Here is a 13779-nt window from a genome sequence, read left to right as displayed (position 1 = left end):
TCCCCTTCCCGAGTCCAAGTGATCTCATTGTTCAGTTCCCACCTATGAGTGAGAACATGCGGTGTTTGGTTTTCTCTTCTTGTGATAGTTTGCTAAGAATGATGGTTTCCAGCTGCATCCATGTCCCTACAAAGGATGCAAACTCATCCTTTTTTATGGCTGCATAATGTTCCATGGTGTATATGTGCCACATTTTCTTAATCCAGTCTGTCACAGATGGACATTTGGGTTGATTCCAAGTCTTTGCTATTGTGAATAGTGCCGCAATAAACATACGTGTGCATGTGTCTTTATAGCAGCATGATTTATAATCCTTTGGGTATATACCCAGTAGTGGGATGGCTGGGTCATATGGTACATCTAGTTCTAGATCCTTGAGGAATCGCCATACTGTTTTCCATAATGGTTGAACTAGTTTACAATCCCACCAACAGTGTAAAAGTGTTCCTATTTCTCCACATCCTCTCCAGCACCTGTTGTTTCCTGACTTTTTAATGATTGCCATTCTAACTGGTGTGAGATGGTATCTCATTGTGGTTTTGATTTGCATTTCTCTGATGGCCAGTGATGATGAGCATTTTTTCATGTGTCTGTTGGCTGTATGAATCACAAGTTTCTTTTATGTACTTAGGCTCTCTTACGGATGCATCACTTTTAAAAGCCAGGAATTTAGGAAAGGTTCACAACATTTTTATAGAACCTTAAGCTTTTTAAAGGGTAAACACTAGTAAAACTTCTCTAAAGAACTGGTCGGGTGCAGTGGCTCAAACCTGTAATCCCAGCACTTTGGGAGGCCATGGCGGGTGGATCACTTGAAGTCAGTAGTTTGAGATCAGCCCGACCAACATGGTGAAACCCTGTCTCTACTAAAAATACAAAAGTTAGCCAGGCATGGTGGTGTGTGCCTGTAGTCCCAGCTACTTGGGAGGCTGAGACAGAAGAATCGCTTGAACTCGGGAGGCGGAGGTTGCAGTGAGCCGAGGTCGCATCATTGCACTCTAGCTTGCTTGAGAGAGTGAGACTCTGTCTCAAAAAAAAAAAAAAAAAAAAAAAAAAAAAAACCCGAAAACAAATCACTCTCAAACTCAGCACTTAATAACAACAAGCATTTACTATTATCATGCTGATTCTGAGGATTAGGAATTCAGGAATGGCTTACCTTTCACCCACCAACTCTGCCTCCTCCTTTCTTCAAAGACACTCTAGTTAGTTAAGCTTCTGAGAACCTGGCTTAGGGAGTCAGTTTGAGGTTGGTTTAATGGAGATTTGTTTTATGAAGTTTGGGACTATGTTGAAGTGGTGGACCAAGAACTGTGTAAAGAACTTTAGTTGGAAAAATTAATACTGTGCATTTCCCCCCAACACCAAAGATCCTAGTGGGACCATGGATCTGTTTGGAGATATAGACGACATTTCTTCTGAGAGTGATGAGGGCAATCAACCACCTACTCCAGGACAGCTGGTTGTAAGTACAATCACCAATATCAACCAATCCCATCATTCAAAGCTAAAAAAAGAAAGCTTCAGAGGCTGATGGGTCTGTCTCTCTCATGTTGAGAGAGGACGTGGACAGCCAAACATCTGATGAATAGGTGACTTTCTTAGCTATATTGGGAATTTCTGGATATAAGAAGGCACAGAAGGAACTGCTCAGAATAAGGCTGATGCCAAACTTTAGGGGCTAGACTAATATAAAACAATATAAAAATATAATATAAAAACCTTTGATTTAAAGGTTTTTCTTATTCAAGCCTATGACAAGAAGCATGAGCGATGCTGATATTCTCTGATTTTAATAGTTGTCTAGTATTGATGGGGTGAATAATTTCATACTTCTGTTGCTGAATATGTTATGCAAAATACGTCAATAAAATAGATACTTTTTTCTACTAATGTTGGCTAACGGATCCTGTTTTCCCGTGTTCTTTTTCTGTTTTGTCTTGCTTTTTTTTTTTTGAGACGAAGTTTCAAAGATTACAGGCATGAGCCACCATGCCCAGCCTGTTTTGCTTTTTGTAGGCATGAGGTGAGGTTTTAGGGAGAAGCTTGGAAGAATTGCTGACTGTTTTGTCCCTAAAGTGGAGTGTAAATTTACTTCCCAGTCAGGCGCGCTAGCTCACGCCTATAATCCCAGCACTTTGGGAGGCCAAGGCGGGCAGATCACCTGAGGTCAGGAGTTTGAGACCAGCCTGACCAACATGGTGAAACCCTGTCTCCACTAAAAATACAAAAATTAGCCAGGCATGGTGGTGCAGGCCTGTAATTCCAGCTACTCAGGAGGCTGAGGCAGGAGAATCGTTTGAACCGGGGAGGTGGAGGGTGCAGTGAGCCGAGATCACGCCACTGCACTCCAGCCTAGGTGACGGAGTGAAGACTCTATAAAAAAAAATAAAACAAACAAACAAAACATTACTTCCTGTCAAACCTGCATCTGCCTAGTGCAGGACGAGTAAAGCTAGTACATTTCTAATGTCTTCAAGCTCTCACATTATGATTCCTTTCTTAGGATGAACATGGAGTACCTCAGGACCAGCAGGAGGAAGAGCCAATTTCTGAAACCATAATAGAAGAAGAAATTCCCAGTATCAACTCTGATTTAGGAAATGAATTGTATTTTGTTAAATTACCCAAGTTTCTCAGTATAGAACCCAAGTAAGAGGACTGATTAAAATTTTCAAGATATTAAAAAAATGTGTAGCCAGGCGTGGTGGCTCAAGCCTGTAATCCCAGCACTTTGGGAGGCCGAGACGGGCGGATCACGAGGTCAGGAGATCGAGACCATCCTGCCTAACATGGTGAAACCCCGTCTCTACTAAAAACTACAAAAAAAAAAAAAACTAGCCGGGCGAGGTGGCAGCACCTGTAGTCCCAGCTACCCGGGAGGCTGAGGCAGGAGAATGGCATGAACCCGGGAGGCGGAGCTTGCAGTGAGCTGAAGATCCGGCCACAGCACTCCAGCCTGGGTGACACAGCGAGACTCCGTCTCAAAAAAAAAAAAAAAAAAAATGTAGAATAAATATTTTTTTCTTATTTATCATGAGTTTGCTAATCACAAAGATGGGAGATTTCTCATATAACTTTGAAAAAAATAAATCTAGGATGTGCTGTGGTAGAAAAATGAATCACTATTGAGAGAGAATTTTAATGCTAATAATTTTTCTAGCATTTTGGCACTTTCTTTTACATAAACAGATCACAATGGATGAAGGTGTTTCTCCCTAGTATAAAGCTGACAAATCAGAAAATAAGAGTGACAAAGTCTGCTAGAGAAATCACAAATGTTGTGGCCGGGTGCGGCGGCTCATGCCTGTAATCCCACCACTTTGGGAGGCCGAGGCGGGCAGGCACTTGAGGTCAGAAGTTTAAGACCAGCCTGGGCAAAATGGTGAAACCCTGTCTCTACTAAAAATACAAAAATTAGCTGGGCGTGGTGGCTCACGTCTGTAATCCCAGCTACTTGGGAGGCTGAGGCGTGAGAATCTCTTAAATCCAGGAGATGGAGGTTGCAGTGAGCCGAGATTGTGCCACTGCACTCCAGCCTGGGTAACAGAGTGAGTGAGACTCTGCCTAAAAAAAAAAAAAAAAAAAAAAAGTCACAAATGTTCAATGCAAAAGCCATTGTGAATCTAGAAAAGACAATTATTTTGTACTACAAAATAGTGTCAGTAGGTATGATTCACTAAGGTACATGCATGCAAGCTCTTGTGCTTAACACATTTTCTTTAAAAAATATGGGAAGACCATGTGTTACCTATACTTTGGAAGACATATTTCATCAAATAACATTTTGAATTGTTAGTTGCATTTGAATTTTATTTCAGGCAATATGTTTTAGAAACAAATTTCAAGAAAGCATGGTAATATGCATACTTCTTTGAAGGTTTACATGAAGTTATCTGTCTACTGTGATTTTTGGAAACACATGGGGACACATTGTAGGGATGATTAAATATAATATTAATCATATTCCTTACTAAATATGGCTAACATGATGTTAAAAACACAATTTGTAGGCCTTTTGATCCTCAGTTTTATGAAGATGAATTTGAAGATGAGAAAGTGCTTGACGAGGAAGATAGAATCAGGTTAAAATTAAAGGTACCATCCCACACTTTATTCCTTTTAAGTTTTTCCTTTTATAAAGTAAAGCAGGGATGACAACGTGAGACTTGAGCTTGGGAAATCCTCTTATGTTTCTTGTTCAATAGCTTTTTAGACCTAGAAATTAAAACACCTTTTCAGAATATTTTTACAGGAGGAGGTATGTGCCCTTTTTTATCCCTGTAGAATTGTCACTTTCTTCTTTTGGTTGCAGTTATGCTTTTTTTGACATAAGTAAACATTTTCGAAAATTGTTAGCTACTTCCTTCAGGATAAATAATAATAAGTCATATGGAGCTGACTCCACATTTTACAGTGGGTAGATCTTGGTGATTTCCCACAATAGAAATGTCTCAACTCTTCATGGATATTCAAACTATGCACAAAAGAGACCTTGTCATTAGGTGGTTCCTCTCTTGAAGGCCTGGGACTGCAAAGCACTACCAACTGCTTTCACAGGCATGTTGTTCTTCCTTAAGGGGGTTTCCTTTAAAACAATTTTTTTTTTTAATTTATAACTTTTGTGTTGGTTGTTTTTTTTTTTTTTTTTTTTTTGAGATGGGCCTTGCTGTTTTTCCCAGAATGGTCTCAAACTCCTGGGCTCAAGCGATCTTCCCACCCCAGCCTCCCGAGTAGCTGGGTACAGGTGCACACCACCACACCTGGCGACAGGATTGCCTATGAGTTTCTACCGGGGCCCCAGTGGTAGCACTGGGCAGGGGAAATTGTTGTTGTTGTTGTTACTTTCCACCATATGGGTAGAATAAATTTAGACTCAAAAACAGGGCAAAGCACTGATATCATGTTTTAATTTTTTGTTAATTCGTTGTTTATTCTTTTTTAAAACTTGTAATTTCATGCCCAGAGCTTCCCTGTCTCACTAGGTGAATGGGGCACTTTTTCGCCCGTCTTTCATTGGATTTATCTTCAAGTGGCCCTGCCATAGGCAGAGGTCTCATTTTAACTCTCTACCTCAAGTGGACCCAAAGCCTCATGCTGTCTCCTTTGGAGTTCTTCATGTGTCTTGTTTGATAACACCTCCGGCCTGCATGCTACTTAGCTCCTGCTTCCACTGATACGAACTGGAGCTCAGAAAAGATTTGAAGAAAATGTCTGGCTAGTTTAACCAACATCTCTAGGTATATGTTTCAGTTGTGCTGAATCAGTTAGTTTTTGTAAGCTCACTCTATCATTACCTATCAAGTCTTTACACATGATTATAAATCACTTGAAGAAAGAAGAACATTTAGTTAAACTGGTTTAACTAACCAATGCCTTTGGGTTTTTAACCAGGTAGAAAATACTATAAGATGGAGGATACGCCGGGATGAAGAAGGAAATAAAATTAAAGAAAGCAATGCTCGGATGGTCAAGTGGTCAGATAGAAGGTGAGCATAAAATGCCTGAAAAATACTGACATGCCAAGAGGGAGGCCTGGGATGAGTGAGGTTTTCTTTGTAGAAACTTCTTTTGGGGTCAATTTCTTTTCTTTTTTGAGATAGACTCTCGCTCTGTCAGGCTGGAGTGCTGGAGTGCAGTGGCGTGATCTTGGCTCACTGCAACCTCTGTCTCCTGGGCTCAAGTAATTATTCTGCCTCAGCCTCCTGAGTAGCTGGGATTACAGGCATGTGCCACCACGCCCGGCTAATTTTTGTATTTTTAGTAGAGACGGGGTTTCACTGTGTTGGCTACGCTGGTCTCGAACTCCTGACCTCAGGTGATCTGCCTGCCTCGGCCTCCCAGAGTGGTGGGATTACAGGCATGAGCCACTGCGCCTGGCCTGGGGTCATTTTCACTAAAGGATTTACAAAAATCTAGGTCTCTGGAATTACCTAGGAAACCTGAGAGAAGTAAATAGGGTAGAGGTCTTATAGCTGTGCTGGTGGAGACTTTGGAAATGAACTGAAGATGTGACAAAAGCCATTGTATCCACCTTACTGAAGTGAAAGACTAAAGGTAGCTCCCATTGGTGAGATATCAGACATGACAAATTGATACTTTTGGAAACTTGTTTCTGCTTTGCTAATGAAGTGGTAGAGATTTGTAAAATTACAAAACAATTAAGAGGATAGATTTTTACCACTTTTTACTTTGGAAGGAGACAGGTTATTTACAGCATCTTTTCTGCTTTTCCTATGAATTCAGTATGAGGACAGGATCTAGCAGTTCCACACTATTTTAAGCAAAGCTCACATGGCAGAATGGAAGCCGTAGGACTCATTAAATATCCACCCTAATATTTGAACTGTTTCTCATTTCCAGCATGTCCCTGCATTTAGGCAATGAAGTGTTTGATGTGTACAAAGCCCCGCTGCTGGGCAATTACATCCACCTGTTTATAAGAGAAGACACTGGTCTGCAAGGACAAGCCATCTTTAAATCCAAACTTACCTTTAGGTAACTATTCACACCGACACATGATTACCTGCAGTTAAGGAGCAACAAAGTAGAAATACTACAACCCAACCCTGGACCACGGTCTAGTTCTCATACACCTTTTAAGTTTACTCCAAGCTGAACTGCTCAGGGAGCCAGTTCATCCTATCAGAATTCCCAGAAGAGTGATTATAACCCAGGATGTAGGTATGTTAATCCACATTGATCAGTCCACTTGGTAAGAAGCCTGGAGGATTTGTCCTGGCAGCTCTGCTGCTCAGCAGGTCCTTTCCCTGGAGTGAAATTGACCTGGGAAGCTAGGCCATCATCAGAATGGTGTTGGTGTGTGCCGGCAACAGACCCGACAGGCTGGGCTCTCCCCCTGCCTGAAGCTGCTGCAGCCTGTGCCTAAGCAGTCAGATGCTGTGGCCAGCTAAGCTTACTGTTGTGGCCCCTTCTCCATGCCTTCCCTCTGAAGGACACAGTACTGTTGATTAGGAGCAGGCTTTCCTCCAGAGGTGGAGTACTTAAAAGACAAGCGCTCTTTTGGGGGACATGGAAGTTTTCTAAAATCAGATAGGGGTCATGGTTGTAAAACTGTTTAATTGTATACTTAAGTGAATGGATGTCACAGTATGTAAAACATATTCAGTATATCTGTTGGTCTTTTTAGAGACTATAAATAGGGACAGCTCTGAGGTTATGTAATCTTGAGGAAGGGTTGCAATCTCACTGGTTTCCAGCTTCCTTATCTATAAAATGGCAATAACAACATCTACTGCACAGGGATGTTGTATCAATGAAGTCAAATAACACATAGAACATCACACAGAGACCTGGCACAAGTGCTGAGTGGTGCTCAATCCAGTCTCTTAATCATCTCTCCTAGAATAGCATCCTAAAAGACGTGTGATTCTGAGCTTGCTTTTTTTCACTGTCCCCCGTGCTCCACACTGGGATATTTGACTGCCTGGCATCATCGCATTCTGGACATCCCATCTCTCTGTAGCCATGCTCTCTCTTCCAGAGACTCTCCCCTAAGGATCATTCTCCTCCCCTCTGATACACATAATTAAAAGCTGCCTTCCTGTAGTCAGGAAGACATTTCTTTCCACCTAGGACTCCTGGTCTAGCTGTATTATCCCCCTGGGCTGTTATAAGGCCCCTGCTACTACTGTGACCTATCTCCTTGCTTTGACTTCCAATTTTTTCCAGATGGAGAGACTCACTGTTAGTTCTCTAAATGTCCCTTCTGGCATCTGCACCTCCCTCTGGGAACTGAAATTTCATATTCGGTCTCTTCTCCTCTCTCTGACTGCAATCGGGGATATTCTTTGTAAAATACTTTGACCTTGCCACCTGCCTCTCCTCACTTCTGCTGCACTCCCACTTTAGCCCAGTCAGCTTTCCCCAGGAGGTGGGGCAGAGGGAGGAGTTTCTCAGGAGGCTGGAGAAGGAAGAACTGTGATCCTGCCTCCTCTGTCTGCTGAGTACGAGGTCCTCATCCCCAGGTGTTTTTGCTATCAGTATGATTGCCTCCAAATGTTCATAGTGACCAGTGAGACATTTTTGTCCACTTCCTGGCAGACCTCACTCTAGAGACAGTGCCACATACAGAAAGATGACCCTGCCACTTGCTAATAGAAGTTCAAAGACACAGAAAATTAGAATCTTACCAATGGCGGGTCGTGATCCTGAAGGCCAACACACAGAAGTGATGAAGGTATGTTTGCTAAACTTTATCCTGGGACATTTGGAGTAGTAAGACCTATGTTTTCCAGAACATTAATTCACCTTTTTTTTTTTTTTTTTTTTGAGACGGAGTCTCGCTCTGTCGCCCAGGCTGGAGTGCAGTGGCCGGATCTCACTCAGCTCACTGCAAGCTCCGCCTCCCACGTTCACACCATTCTCCTGCCTCAGCCTCCTGAGTAGCTGGGACTACAGGCCCCCGCCACCTCACCCGGCTAGTTTTTTGTATTTTTTTTTTTTTTTTTTTTTTTTTTTTTTTTTTTGAGGCGGAGTCTCGCTCTGTCGCCCGGACTGGAGTGCAGTGGCCAGATCTCAGCTCACTGCAAGCTCTGCCTCCCGGGTTTACGCCATTCTCCTGCCTCAGCCTCCCGACTAGCTGGGACTACAGGCGCCCACCACCTCGCCCGGCTAGTTTTTGTATTTTTAGTAGAGATGGGGTTTCACCGTGTTCACCAGGATGGTCTCGATCTCCTGACCTCGTGATCCGCCCGTCTCGGCCTCCCAAAGTGCTGGGATTACAGGCTTGAGCCACCGCGCCCGGCCTTGTATTTTTTTTTTTTTAGTAGAGATGGGGTTTCACCATGTTAGCCAGGATGGTCTCGATCTCCTGACCTTGTGATCCACCCGTCTCGGCCTCCCAAAGTGCTGGGATTACAGGCTTGAGCCACCGCGCCCGGCCTAATTCACCATTTCTTATTGCCACTGCTGTTTTATTTCTTGCAGTCATCAGGGAACCAGCTTAACCTTCTAAGTGTGTAATTAACCACAGTAATGTCAATGGCTGCTGGTGAGACTACCAAACAAAGGACTCTGAAATCTAGAAAACTGATGGTGTAAAAAAATGTAACCCTTCACAAACATACATTGTGAACCCCAATGTGTGAAATGCCAGGCAGATTTTAAAAAATGGAGTCTACCTTGTGGCTCAAGAACTGTCCCCTAGTAAGGCCTCTCCATTCTGTCACTGGAGCTATGGGGAGCTCTGGGTTGAGGGGTCAGGACAGGAATATCTGGGAGCCATGGGAGTTTGGTGGAGTCTGGGCAGGTCAGGTGGTTGTGGCTCAGGGATGAACAGAAACAGCCTCTCCTGCTCCAGGCTTCTCTCTGGGCCGAGTGGCAGCACAGAACAGCAGCACGGCTCCGGAAGACAGGCCTGTGCCAATGCCAATCAAGCCGGTTAGTGTCAGGGCACCTTTCTGCCTCTTTTTTTTGAGACGGCGTCTCGCTCTGTCGGCCAGGCTGGACTACAGTGGCATGATCCTGGCTCACAGAAACCTCTGCCTCCCAAGTTTAAGTGATTCTCCTTCTTCAGCCGCCTGAGTAGCTGAGGACTACAGCTACAGGCGTGTGTCACCACCCCCATCTAATTTTTGCATTTTTTGGTGGAGATGGGGGTTTTGCCATGTTTCCCAGGCTGGTCTCGAACTCCTGACCTCAAGTGATCTGCCCGCCTTGGCCTACCAGATTGCTGGGATTACAGACGTGAGCCACTGCACCTGGCCCCTTCTGCCTCTTCACCCTTGCATTGCCTTCACACCTGCAAACCAAAGGATCCACGTGGAGTAACAGAGGTGTGATGGGGAATATGGTACCCCAAAGACACATGGGACAGCTGTTACCCTGGACTAGGCATTATGTGTTCTTTATGGTAAAAGTAGATACAAGAGGGCACAAGTTTTTGTTTTAGGCTGAAGAGGTTATTTGCTTCTTTACAGAAAGAAGAACGCTTGAGGGCTTCCACTCAGCGGGAGTCTCAGGTAATCCATCTGCAGGAGAAGCGCTACCAGCAGGGGCCAAGTGTCTCCTACCAGGACCCTGGCAGTGACGGTGTGGAGGAGGAAGGCAAGGACACCTTCAGCCTGGCTGCTATTAAAAACTATTATCAAGGTGAATTCCAAGGTGAGTCAGGTATGGAGGTCACATTTCATCATTTCAGGGTGGCAGTGCCTGCTTTTGCTCTGGCGAGCTGTCACTCCTTGTCCTACTATTTATTGAGGACAAAAGTACGAAAGCCTTTTTGTTTTCTCTCCCACAGAAAAGATTAGCTGTGAGAATATGGCATCTGGCTGGGCGCAGTGGCTCACGCCTGTAATCCCAGCACTTTGGGAAGCTGAGGCAGGCGGATGACCTGAGGTCAGGAGCTCAAGACCAGACTGGCCAACATGGTGAAACCCCGTCTCTACTAAAAATAGAAAAATTAGCCAGGCATGGTGGCGGATGCCTGTAATCCCAGCTACTCAGGAGGGTGAGACAGGAGAATCGCTTATACCTGGGAGATGGAGGTTGCAGTGGGCCAAGAGTGCACTACTGCACTCCAACCTGGGCACCTGGGCAACAAGAGCGAACTCTGTCTCAAAAAAAAAAAAAAAGAAAGAAAAAGAAAAAAAACTATGGCATCCTCCAAATAAAATCAATTAAACAATTTATGTCCTTGTGGAAGGAAATGTATATAAAGCAGTTCCTCTGCTTGTATAATTAAAGACCCAATATTTAAGCTTCACAGTTCTTAAAACTGATGTGTATGTATTTAAAAGTGATCAAATAACCTGAGAACAAAACCTCTCAAATCTAGTCATTTCAGCATGTCTGAAAGTTCTATTTACCTTCCCAGTGAAACTTTTAAAAAAAGTTGACTCCTTCAGGAAAAATGTACAGTGGGAAGCAACAATATTTGGCAAAAGAAACACTGAGGAATAAACCATCTTTGAAGGTGAATCCCATGTCTAAAATTCCTTTGCTTTCAGAGGAACAAGCCAGATCTATTCCTCAGACAGTGATCAGGGGTCAGAAGATAAGACTCAAAGATTAGTGAGAGCAAAGAAACTCAGTAATGATGAAGTAAGACCAAATGTAGTCAATTCTCAGAGTTTACCCTGTACTCAGGAGCCAGCTGCTGGGAACAGAGCTCACAGACCAGGCATGCACAAATTAGCTGTCTACACACTTGACTGAAATCCAGTGAGATAAATGCAGTAGTAGGACTAGGAGTGACCCAAAGGTCTGATACCTGTGCTCGGGTGGGTCTTGGAAGGCTGCATGGAGGAGGAAGTCTCTGCTGGGTACTGAAGAATGAGCAGAAGCTTGCAAGCACAAAGGCCAGGTTAGGCACTCTAGGAACATGGAGAGGCCTGTAAAGAAAGGTGCAGGGCCTGAGATACCAAGTCTCAGCTACAGAACTACAAATTGCTTCATGTGGGTAGAACAAGGGTGGTCTACCATGTTCATTGTGGGACATTGGGTGTCTTTTAAAATTTATTTATTTTTTTGAGATGGAGTCTCACTCTGTCACCCAGGGTGGAGTGCAGTGTCACAATCTCGGCTCGCTGCAACCTCCACCTCCCAGGTTCATGTGAGTCTCCTGCCTCAGCCTCCCAAGTAGCTGGGATTACAGGCACCTGCCACCAAGGGTGGCTAATTTTGGTACTTTTTAGTAGTGATGGGGTTTCACCATGTTGGCCAGGCTGGTCTCAAGTGATCCTCCCACCTCAGCCTCCCAAAGTACTAGGATTACAGGCATGAGATACCAATACCACCATACCTGGCCTTTTATTTTATTTTATTTTTAAGACAGGGTCTTGCTCTGTTGCCCAGGTTGGAATGCAGTGGTATGATCATGGCTCACTATAGCCTCAATCTCCTGGGTTGAAGTGATCCTCCTGCCAAAGCCTTCTGAGTAGCTGTAACGACAGGCGTGCACCACCATGCCTGGCTCATTTTTAAAATGGTTTGCAGAGATGGGGTCTCAATATGTTGCTCAGGCTAGTCTCGAACTCCTGGCCTTTAGCAATCCTTCCACCTTGGCCTCCCAAAGTGCTGGGATTACAGGCGTGAGCTATGGTACCTGGCTTAAAACTGGGTGTCCTTATTGTTTCAATGTAATAGTAGTTGAGAGGTTATCTCATTTGTTATAAAAATATTTTCCTTTGTTTTCTTTTCCTTTTGTAAGATCACAGGTACAAATAAATTTTAAGTCATTTATTTATTTATTTATTTTTTATTTTGAGACAGTCTTGCTATGTTGCCCAGGCTAGAGTCAGTGGCACAGTCTTGGCTCACTGCAACCTCCGCCTCCCAGGTTCAAGCAATTCTTGTGCCTCAACCACTTGAGTAACTGAAATTACAGGCATGCACCGCCATGCCTGGCTAATGTGTGTGTGTGTGTGTGTGTGTGGTGTGTGTGTGTGTCTTTAGTAGAGACAGGATTTTGCCATGTTGGCCAGGCTGGTCTTGAACTCTTGGGCCTCAAGTGATTTGCCTGTCTCGGCCTCCAAAAGTGTGGGAATTACAGGCATGAGCCACTGTGCCTGGCCTTAAGTATGAATTATATAAGAGAATCACTATGGTATTGCCCATTGGCCATATTTTTTTTTTTTTTTTTTTTTTTTTTTTTTTTTTTTTTTTTTTGAGACGGAGTCTCCCTCTGTCGCCCGGGCTGGAGTGCAGTGGCTGGATCTCAGCTCACTACCAGCTCCGCCTCCTGGGTTTACGCCATTCTCCTGCCTCAGCCTCCCGAGTAGCTGGGACTACAGGCGCCCGCCACCTCGCCCGGCTAGATTTTTGTATTTTTAGTAGAGACGGGGTTTCACTGTGTTAGCCAGGATGGTCTCGATCTCCTGACCTTGTGATCCGCCCGTCTCGGCCTCCCAAAGTGCTGGGATTACAGGCTTGAGCCACCGCGCCCGGCCGCCCATTGGCCATATTAATTCATCGAATGTTTTCTGAACACATGCTCTGTTCTAGGTTCTGGAGATACAGACAGGAAAAACACTGCAGTGACAACATTGGTCACTGTGTGTTCATTTATTTTTTCCTCTCTCTACACAACACACAGTTGTCCCTCAGTATTCATGGTGGATTGGTTCCAGGACTCAGAGGATACCAAAATCACAAGTGCTCAAGTTGCTTATATAAGATAGTTTAGCATTTGCATATAAGCTATGCACATCCCCCTGTATGCTTTAAATCATTTGTAGGCTGGGTGCTTTGGGAGCCCAGCATTTTGGGAGGCTGAGGCGGGTGGATCATTTGAGCCCAGCCTGAGACCAAGATGAGACCCCCATCTCTACAAAAAAAAAAAAAATTTTTTTTTAATTAGCTGAGCGCAGGTAGTCCCAGCTACTCAGGAAGCTTAGGCAGGAGGATCAATTGAACCCAGGAGGTTGAGGCTGCAGTGAGCCGTAATCGTGCCACTGCACTCCAGCATAGACAACAGAGCAAGATCCTGTCTCAAAACAAAAAATTATCTCTAGATTACTTATAATACAATATAAATGCTATGTAGGCCGGGTGCGGTGGGTCATGCCTGTAATCCCAGCACTTTGGGAGGCTGAGGCGGGCGTATCACCTGAGGTCAGGAGTTCGAGACCAGCCTGGCCAACATGGTGAAAATCCATCTCTACTAAAAATACAAAAATTAGCCGGGCATGGTGGTGAATGCCTGGAATCCCAGCTATTTGGGAGGCTGAGGCAGAAGAATTGCTCGAACCTGGGATGTAGAGGTTGCAGTGAGCTGAGATCACGCCACTGCACTCCAGTCTGGGAAACGAGCAAAAC

At 44.3% G+C, this 13779-nt stretch overlaps 1 protein-coding gene across 1 annotated transcript; it reads left to right on the top strand.

Annotated features, from left to right (window-relative positions):
* The first annotated feature begins 1384 nt into the window (after positions 1–1384).
* Positions 1385–10305, top strand: LOC115897550 (RNA polymerase-associated protein LEO1-like). Its single transcript, XM_030930806.1, has 7 exons — positions 1385–1465; positions 2507–2652; positions 4014–4098; positions 5395–5489; positions 6364–6498; positions 8065–8200; positions 9942–10305. The coding sequence occupies exons 1-7, from the start codon at positions 1385–1387 to the stop codon at positions 10269–10271; spliced, it is 1008 nt and encodes a 335-aa protein (XP_030786666.1). The 3' UTR covers positions 10272–10305.
* Positions 10306–13779: the final 3474 nt, after the last annotated feature.

The sequence above is a fragment of the Rhinopithecus roxellana genome, chromosome 5, assembly GCF_007565055.1.
Source record: "Rhinopithecus roxellana isolate Shanxi Qingling chromosome 5, ASM756505v1, whole genome shotgun sequence".
NCBI classification, from domain to species: domain Eukaryota; kingdom Metazoa; phylum Chordata; class Mammalia; order Primates; family Cercopithecidae; genus Rhinopithecus; species Rhinopithecus roxellana.
This window is presented reverse-complemented; position numbering and strand designations above follow the sequence as displayed.